General features: G+C 40.7%; 2 protein-coding genes across 2 annotated transcripts; one reads left to right on the top strand and one right to left on the bottom strand.

Annotated features, from left to right (window-relative positions):
- Positions 1-320: 320 nt before the first annotated feature.
- On the bottom strand, positions 321-7,744 carry prmt5 (protein arginine methyltransferase 5). Its single transcript, XM_044133291.1, has 16 exons — positions 7,552-7,744; positions 7,140-7,258; positions 5,460-5,545; positions 5,183-5,317; positions 4,968-5,080; positions 4,829-4,878; positions 4,572-4,735; positions 4,325-4,486; positions 4,154-4,231; positions 3,524-3,582; positions 2,678-2,800; positions 2,428-2,603; positions 1,437-1,640; positions 1,192-1,302; positions 1,050-1,114; positions 321-974 (listed from the first exon to the last, which is right to left on the bottom strand). Exons 1-16 carry the CDS (start codon positions 7,710-7,712, stop codon positions 822-824), a joined length of 1,959 nt encoding a protein of 652 aa, XP_043989226.1. The 5' UTR covers positions 7,713-7,744; the 3' UTR covers positions 321-821.
- Positions 7,745-8,739: 995 nt separating this feature from the next.
- On the top strand, positions 8,740-9,765 carry psmb11a (proteasome 20S subunit beta 11a). Its single transcript, XM_044133289.1, has one exon. It carries the CDS (start codon positions 8,740-8,742, stop codon positions 9,763-9,765), a length of 1,026 nt encoding a protein of 341 aa, XP_043989224.1.
- The last annotated feature ends 235 nt before the right edge of the window (positions 9,766-10,000 follow it).

The following is a 10,000-nucleotide window of genomic DNA, read 5'->3' as shown; positions in this document are numbered from 1 at the left end:
CTTCCTTCTCCAGGCACCTGAGTGCTTTCATCTTCTTGCTTTCACCTTTTTTCTTCTTTTGATTCTTAATCTCTTTCTCTTCAAGCGCCATACTTACTTCCTCTAAATATATTATTGTCTCGTTCAGTTGTTGTTTAAATCCCTCTTTGCAGCCAGCAGGGTCTTTTTCCCCTTCTCCAAAGCCTGCCTGTCCTGCTCCAGGTTGCCTCCTGTATTTTTTGTTTTGAACCATATTTTGTCTGTTGAAACCCTATTTTTCTTTTCATCAAAAGCTGACCATGTTCCAATTACGAGCCATACAGAAATAACTGCAAACTGAGAACAGTACAGTGTATTTTTTATTGAAAATGTTCAAACAACATAGGGACGCCAAACAGGTGAGCAGAAAACAGTAACCCCCCCCCCCAACACTGCAGAGTGTATGGACATTATTCTGACATTTTATGGATCATGTGGAATGTGTCTGATAAGACATCGGTCCAGTTGGATTGAACGTACATGTCCACAGGAACTGTTCGTAACTGCACGGATGATAACCTGAACAGTTAAGACTAGGGTGAGTTGCTGAAAGTGAACTGAGCTTACAGGGAGCTCAGTTCACGAAACGGGCTGTGTTTACAGGTGACGGCCGATCTGCGGGAATCGGTCCATTTACTCGGTTATTTCGCTACAGACTCAACGTGGGACATCACAAGTCCATGTTTTTACCGTGGATTTCTAAAAAGAGGTTCAAACAACCATAAAGTCTTACTAAAAATAATAATAATAATAAAACAAAAAGAAAACAAGTGGTTGTCTGACAGTGTGCTGATTCTTCATGTTCACAGGCCGATGGTGTAGGAGCGGCCGGCTGGATTGTGGATGGCAGAGCAGGAGGGCTCCGTCACTGCCCATTCGTACCACACCTTCTTCCCATTGTTGCAGCGCCAGAATCGCACAACAATGTCATCGTCTCGGGAAATAGAGATGGGTTGCTGTTAGAAAAAGGAAAGGAAGCTTACTCTTTAAATCTAATTTTTTAATTTCGACCCGTGTGGAACTTGACTTACTTTGAGTGGGAACAGAATGGGAAACCAGGAGAACATTCCAGGTGAATGAGTGTCTGGTTTTATACCTGCAACAAACGAGTTCATGAATTAAACCGCATCAATTCCCAACCATTACTTTCCCTTCTTCTTCACTCTCACTTACTAAGTGTGACATCTTTGTAGAGAATGGTTTCAAAGTAGCCTGCAAAGCCATGGAGCACAGAGTTGCAATCCACAGAGAAGCGAAGACACTGGTACCGGTTATTGTTCATGTCTGACAGAAAAAAAAGATAAACTTGTTAATTTTAATAAAGTCTTGTGATAATATTCCACAGCCTACAGCAGGGACAAGGCACGCTAAAGTACAATAAGATTGTATGTTTTGAAATGTTATACAATGACACTGACCTTTGGTGGGGTGTGTAAATGTGAAGCAGGGTTTAGGTTCCGCTAGCTGGTGGAAGTTATGGAGTCGCACAACGTATGGCGTCTCAAAATGACACTCTGGGTCCTTGTCGCGTTCCCGGCACCCTCGGACTTCGTTGTACAGCTTGGAGGAAGACAGGGGAGCCAGGTAGGACGTGTAGGAACAGGGGATGCTGACTCCGCCGTCTGCAGTGAAGAGGAAAGAAAAATGATACACGACGCAAGCAAGCGGTGATGGGAAATGAAGCGGAACAAATGCTTCTTCAGGGTTTCACCCACTCAAATTTATTACTTTTTAAGACCACTAAGAGTGAAATGTAAGACCTGGTAAGACTGAAGCTTGACCAATGTGTTCTAAAACCAGTAAACCTCCAACATCAGAGTTTGTGTCGCACCACATGTCGATTAGATTAGTGGCAGTAGCAGCATGGACTTTTTTCTGGGGATCTTTTGCCGCTGCCACGTCAAAACTGTGACATTTCTGGAGTCTGTTTGTGGCTCTTGGCAGCAGCTTTTGCTCATCACACTAGACACGGCTCTCTACAGTCTTAATCCCCGTCCGTAATTCTACGTTTTTTGACAGAACAAATGTAGCATTATGCAAGTTAGCGTCACTGGTTCATGAACCAATGATGAGTTCGATGTCTTCCGATGAACTGGTGATAAATTTGAACTTAATCACGATAAGCACAAAAAAAGCCAGCTAGCTATAAAGGGTATATTAGCAGGTAGAATGTCATTTAGATGTCTGCAGGTGACTCAAATTGTTGCCTGATAGAAAAGTCCAGCAGTAAAAATGACCTAAAACAGCCCTGCCACGACAAAATTTAAGATCTGTGATTAACGTATTTAAAATCAACTTATGGTTTTTTTTATTTTTATGAATTTAAGACTTTTTAAGGATGCGCAGACATCCTGTTCTTGTATATCCTGGAGAGACGTAGAGGCTTGTAGGAAGCTCCGGTATTAGTACCTTTGAGAAAGTGCTGCGCTCCATCCAAGCACTCGGGGGAGAGCTCATTGTCGCCGAACGAGCCCAGCAGCTCGCTGACGATGATATCGGCTTTCTCTGGTGCTTCCCACTCCCGCATGTCACATGACACCACAGTCACCTGGTCGCCCCACTCCTCGAAGCGCCAGTTCTCTAATCTGAGCAAAAGAAGCTCTTTAAATTAAACAGTCAAGTCCTTTAAACGTTCCAGAAGTGAAGCAGCTCTACTCACGTGATTACAGCATTGGGGTTTTTCTCCACAGCATATACTCTCAGCTTTCGGTCTGCCTGTCTGGCAGCGCGCAGGGAAGCGTTGACCAGAGGACCCCTTCCTGCACCCAACACCATCAACACCCTAACACAACAAAACAAATTGATCAGACACTTCTGCTGCTTCATACACCTTAAAGTGTTTGTGGTACTATTGTGATAATGCTAAAAATTATGAGGAAAAAAAAAAAGATTACTATTTACTTTTTAGGTAACAGTATGGCTGACAATGTCATGCCACAGCATTCATAACAGCACAAATCCTGCTCCTGAAAAACACACCCATTTGAAATAGGCGTCTTCAGAACGCCACTTAAAAAAGTGTGATATAAACTGGACGTAGTAACTGCATTTAATCAAAATGTTCAAATTTACTGATATTTATTGATTCTGTCTTGGAACAAAGAAAGGAAAAAATAGTATGACTAACCTTTCTGATAATGCTGACAGATATTTTTTATAACACTTTCCTCCAGAACCAGTGAGGTTTGCAATCAGCCTGACGTCGTTTCAGGGGAGTAATTCAGCTAAGTGTACCTTATTGCTATTGAAAGATGCAGATTCTGACTGACATTTATTGTATGAATGTGTATACGGTTATTTTCTCTTGTTCTATCACATAAAATCCATTGAACTCCAGTGAATTTCTAAGATAATGCCTCCCTGCGTTTCTTTTTTTAACCTAGAGTATTACAGGATGAAGGTAATGAAGGGTAGAGGGGAGCATTGACTGAGCTACAAATCATTACCCAGCTCAATTAAGAGTCCTAATTCTAATTTCATACAAATATGAGAACATCTTACTTACTGAACATTAGTGTCTTTCTGCTCTTCTGGTACTCTGTCCAGAAGACATTTATATACAGCCTGAAAGAAACTAAGACTATTAGACAAATGTGCATCCTGCACAAAAAAACATTTTAGATAAATTTTTAGATACAAGCATTATTTAGATTCAATTTAACGTCAATAAACGTTTTCCCTTTCTCACCATGCACATTATTTTTAAAAAAGTCTCAAGAGAAACTCACTTATTTAAAAATGGGTTTAAGGTCTTAGCTTTAGATACATGAATGTAAGACTTTGTAAGGATGTGCAGCCAACTTGTGACTGTGATTGCATGGCACAGCAGTCTAACATTATTCTTGAAAAATATTTCCATTTACAATATACTTTTTATTCCTATCACTAAATCCACTCTGTGACTGCCTTTAATTATGTTTCCAAATTTACTGACATTTATTGACGCTTTCGTGGAACAAAGAGTGGAGAAAATTAAAGAAATAATAATATTTCCAATCACCATCGACAACTGCAATTTATTGAGAAAATTAATCAAAATTCTTGTCGTGGCAAGAAATTTTTCACAATAAATAAATTACGGTAAATGCCCACACCCTCCTTAAAAATACAAAACAACATGTGTCCACTGGCTCACCTGTTGGTACTGAGAATATTTAATGGGATCCTTCTCAAATACTTCATATGTCTGAGACTCCAGGTTGTCCATGAGGGGCTAAATGAAGGACAAAAAACAAGAACTCAATTTAGCTACAAATCAAAAAGCTGACTATAAAAAAAAATGTGAGCACAGAGTGGAGGTGTTGACCTGTAGAGGCGACTGCAGGTAGTCTTCGTAGCCTTTGGCAAACAGCTCATAGGCGTTAGGCGCAGGCCTGTTCTGGTTGAGGTATTCCAGGTATTGCAGGTAGGACCTGAAGTCCTTCTCAGTGTGCCGACTGGCGCCTGTGAAGATAAATTGAGCCTCCAACTGGAAAGGCAAGTGTGTTGTTGTTAAAAAGGACACTTTGAAATTTGGATAATCAACCAAACCACCGGGAGCTTTGATGTCGGACCTTAAAAAGCCGGAAGATTATCCTCTGATGGGCCTTAGACAAAACAGGGAAGCCTTTCTTATTGGTTAGGAAGATGCTAGTGGGAAGCAAGGCTGCTTTGATCGGCTCTCCCAGCCACTTATCGATCACAGCGTCTGACGGCATGTCTGCTCCCACTTCAATCGCTGCAAGAATAGAAAACGAGCACATTCTCAGTAGGGGAAAAAAAAAAAGACTTGTAATGCTTTAATTTGCTGCCTGGCAGTGAGTTCTCTCACCGAGACAGATCCTCTTGTTGTAATCGCAGAGGGTTCTGAATGAGTGCCACCTGAAAAGACAAAGATTGATAAAGAAACTGAGCCGCAGTTTTCATTTGATTCAGCTCTCCTGCTGATGAGGAAGCAGTATAAAACTAACCAGCTCCAGGTTTTTTCATCCGCACTCGTCTCGTCCAAGCAAGCGGTCGGTTCGTTCTCGATCAGGTCATCCCGCATGTCTTCTGGGGCCATCAACGGGACACGGATCCAGAACTAACGAACAGAAAGAGAAGCTGGGGTTAAATTAGGGCCGCAGCACGGATGCGTCAAATCCAATTACAGACGTCCGCCGGAGGACCCGATGCTGTGCCTTACGTTTGAGGTGTGGTGTCCAGTGTGGATGTGGTTTAGCAGCATTCGGGCTAGATTGGCATTATTGGGGCCCTTCAAAGGGATCATGAAGACAGGCAGACCCAGGTAGGCTGAGAAGTTCAGTTCCTGCGTGAGAGCCTGGAGAGAAACGCAGGAAAACAAAAGGATGAGAGGAGAAAATGACGACAGATGCAAACAGAGAGGAGCTCTGATGAGACAAAGGAACTGGCAGCCTCACAGCGGCAAAGGAAGTGAAAAATGTTCAGACTGAGGAACGTACAGCTTCCGAGTTCCTCCGTTCCGTCTCTGATTCTGAATCCGCGTCGACCCATTGGGAGAGCTTCCCAACAATCAGAGTATTCCAGTCTACAAAAAGACAGAGAATAGCCAACTTATTGTTTTAAAAAAACAAAACATGTCCTCCATTTGCATTTACCTTCAATCAGTTCAATATCGACATTTGAAAAGCAGTTTTCTGATGGAAGGTTCTGAGGCAGATCACCCCAGTTTTATCTGCATTAACTTTTGTGTTAAATGTTAAATTATCAGAAGCTCCCTCATTCTAGATACCCTGGTTTATTTATTTAGTCATTTTCAACCTTTACATACACAAGTAAAAATAAAAAACACAATGCTTAGGCCTGTCGCAATAAACAACAAATCGCAACATCATTTTCCTCTGTTTTTCTACCAAAGACTGGATGACAAAAGTCTTCAGTCTGGTAAATTGGTCTCAACTAACCTTTATTTTGAAGGACAATTTTCTTTACGGAGACTTCATAATTGATTTCATTTCTGGTTTCTCTTGTTCTGTTTAGGATATTTATAATGTCTTCCAGTTTCAGTGTTCAATGTCTGTTAGAATTTAACGTTTTGGACCTTTGGGAATGGCTTCTTGCATTATTGTGCAGTTATTGTTACATTACTTGTAAATGGTCTCAAAACAACAATGTTATCATTTGTCGCAATAACTTCTGGGGCAATTTATTGTCCAGCGAAATTTGTTATTCTGACAAATTATGCTGAAAAATACAAAAACACAAAACAAAAGAAAACAGCAAGACAAAACTAGGAATTTTAATATTGAAATTCCTGCGAGTGGCAAGAATACAAAGTGTGGACCAAAAAACTGCAGATGGAAGCATAACTTTATAGATCTGGTTTCTGATACAATGTCACACGAACGATTTATGATCACAGTATTTGTGATCCTAGACCTACAAGATTAATGAAAATGAATTCTTCTACAAAGTTACCATGTTTATTTGGATGTAGGTCTGTTTTATTTTAAATCGACAGTTTAAAATGAAACTGAAAGCCATGCAAGTTCAATCTGATTACACAGCTGTTTAAAACAGTCAAGTCAAAATTATGAGCAAATTTAAGAAGACGTATCGACTAGAGTGGAGTACGTACATGTTGAAAAACAACAGATGTAAATCAATTTTTTTAACTAGCACATGAGTGGCTTTTTAATTAGTTTTAGAAATATCAATTATTGGCTAGGTTTTAGGGCAGACAGGTGATTTTTGTCCGAAAGTTTAACAGAAAATAGTTGCTATAATTCCTGTTTAACTCAGCTTAAGCATAACTAGGTCATAAAATTAGATACTTTGGTGCATTTAGATTTCCTGGACGTCTGTATAGTAAATATTTTCATGTTTATGACTAATGTTAAGATGCTTTAAATGATCTAACATTAATAGCATTAAAATTATTAGTCAACATGAAATGCATACTTTAAAGTTCTTTCAAAAAGAGCAAAAAACCTTGAAGCTCAACTTCATTTCCTAATCAGCATTATATTTGCATTTTAATGGACACGGTTGAACATTTACTCAATTGAAGCTTTATATAAGCCATCTGAGGAATTTCAAAGAGTAAGAAAATGGCCAATTATTTTTCTAACTGTAAATGAAAAAAGTACATCTCCTAGCATTGCTGTGGTATAAAGGCTAACCTCTTCCACAAAGCAGCAGGTCTGAACGGGTCTGGGCTCCAGATCTGGACTTAGCGGGCTCCAACTCAGACTCTCTCTTGAACCTTGGATGGAACAGGGGCATGCACAGGAAGTCAAACCTGTGGAGGAAAATGAACCTTAAATAACACCGAGATGCTTAAAATAGAAGCCTGGAGAAAAGCGAAAGGCACTTCCTACAACACGTTTTAAAAAGGCGAGGAAATATTAAACACAACAGCCCACGCTCCAGTTATAAACACTTCAGAGGATCATCAAGCATCGTTGTGATGAGGGCACGTGCTGAGAACTCGCCGGCTAGCTTAGCCAGCATCCCGCTCTGACAAAAAACAACAAGCGCGAGATGTATTATTACGGCTAAAAACTGACACGCAGAGTCAAACACTCTCCTCACCCGAGTTTTGCGACCGCAGCTAACGTGTCAGCTATCTCTGGCACGCAATTCAAATCTCTCCCACAGGACACTCTGCTCCCCGTACTGGCGGACGCCATGGCTTCTGTCCGACTATACAGGGGGGACAGTCTTGCTCCGTCGATCGGGGAAACTGGCGCCATTTTGGATCCACAAGGACGTGGAAAGACACCACCTGAGGGGGCATTCAGAGCCAAAATGGCTTCACAAGGAAGCCGGTTTCATATCCCGTAAATTACCGCGATAATTATCCAGTGTCGGGATTTTTTCCATTTTCCTTAATTCAGTGACACAAATAAATAAAATAAAATAAATGAATTAATGAAACCATACATACATATGAAAACGTTTTTGATAAATGTCAAGGGAAAGCCGAAAACTCTAATGTAACTTTTTAACAATATTCTAATATATAATTATGATTTTAAAAAGCTTTATATATTTTTTAGAAATATGCTTATTACACGAAAAGTATATCATAATAGCACAAAGTCCCATTCAGAGTATTCAGTAATGGCCACAGCCATCACTTCCAATACTGGTTCTGAAACTTCACTGAAGCAAGTTACTTTATCATCTAATTTACCTTTAGGATTAACAAAGTGTTATTAATTGAATTAATGTACCTGCAGTTGTTTGCTGTGGTGAAAAAAGCTAAACCACAAAAATAAATAATAATAATAATAATAACATTAAAAAATCAAAACTGTTGATATACTGGTGGTTCTAGCCCTCATCTGCTGAATAAAAGCAAAACAAAAAGTGTAACTGTTTCATAACTAGGTAACTCACTCACCACACACACACACCACATCTACATATTCACACTCTCTTCTCAGAATGAAAGCTTTGCAGAAAGAGGCTTCACTACATATCAAATTCACAGCAAGAAGAGTGAAAGATTACTTACATATATGTTTGTACATGTATGCAGTGCAAGCTGCAGCATTTGTTAGAGCTATAAAAGGATAAAAAGGCACCCTTAGGAGTAGATAAAAAGTGGACTTCGTGGGACTGATTCTTTATTAGAACCCTAGCTTTGTTTGGAAAACATGGCTTTGTCTGATTATTGCTTGGTTTTCTTGTGGACTACCAATCTTCTATGTTAACTGAAAGGATCTACAGATTGTGTGATCAACCTAGCTATTTACAGCTTTTTTCAATACTAATATGGCTCTGGAAGATATTTGTTGCTTCAAAGACAAGCCTGTACAGCAATTGTTTCCTTTTCCAGCTTTGGAGACAGATTATCACAACCTTGAGTTGGAAAGACTGAAGACATCTCAGACAAACTGGGGGGATCCACAGCACATTTTCATACCACCTTTCCCACAAGCCACCCCATTCATCAGCAGACGCACGTCTCGTTTCAGACCACCAAACCATGCGCTGACCGTACAAAGGCCTTTCCCTCTGTCTCATGGAACAACAACCTTGGGTTTCATTTTCCAAGGTGGTGTAATTGCAGCAGCTGACACACGTGCCAGCGCGGGTGGCCTTGTTGCATGTCCGGCTGTACATAAGATCACCCCTATTCACTCCCATTTAGTGGTCACCTCCTCAGGCAGCGGTGCAGACTGCATGCTTTGGGAGCGGATCCTGATTAGAGAGATCAGACTGTATGAACTGCGGCATAAGCGTCGACTCTCCATAAGAGCTTCTGCCAAGCTTCTTTCCTTTATGTTGCATCCATTTAAAGGAACTGAAGTGTGTGTGGCACTCACTCTGTGCGGTTGGGAAAAGGAAGGAGGGAGCTCTGGGCTGGTTCACAACTTTGGCAACCGATCTTTTGTGACTGATGTAACCTCTTCAGGCACCCCCGGCACTTCAGCAGCAGATCCGCTATCCCCAAACAGTGGTCCACAGGTTATCTACGTGTGCAGCGATGGCGCCCGACTCCAAGGAGATATTGTCTCTGTTGGATCAGGGTCTCCTTATGCTTACGGAGTCCTGGATGGGGGTCTGAGTTGGGATTTGAGTAAAGAAGAAGCCATCTCCTTGGCAAGAGAAGCAGTTTTCAGAGCCACTCATAGGGATGCCTACTCCGGAAACAATGTGGATCTATTTCACATCGATGCCCAGGGTTGGATCCAAAGACCAAGGGAGGACCTGAAAGAAGAACATTACAGAGAGTTGGAGAGAAAGTCCAAACGCAGAAGAGAACAGAAAAATAGAGATACAATAGAAAGCAGTTAGAGCAAACAAGGGAACTGTGTTGGGCTTTGGAGATGAAAATTATGCACCTAGGCTGATCAAAAAGTAGTTATAAGTTGTGGTAAACCTCTTCTAGTTTTTAAGGGTACTTCATGAAACTTATAGACCTTTAGGGATATTCCCTAAAGTTAAATTCCCTAAATGTTACATCAGGAAAATGGTAACTAACATTCAAGAAATCTTTATGTAACCCATTGCAAAGGTATTCCAGAGGTAA

The sequence above is a fragment of the Gambusia affinis genome, linkage group LG12 (assembly GCF_019740435.1).
Source record: "Gambusia affinis linkage group LG12, SWU_Gaff_1.0, whole genome shotgun sequence".
In the NCBI taxonomy this organism is placed as follows: domain Eukaryota; kingdom Metazoa; phylum Chordata; class Actinopteri; order Cyprinodontiformes; family Poeciliidae; genus Gambusia; species Gambusia affinis.
Note: the sequence above shows the minus strand (reverse complement) of the source record. Positions and strands in the feature narration are given on the sequence as shown.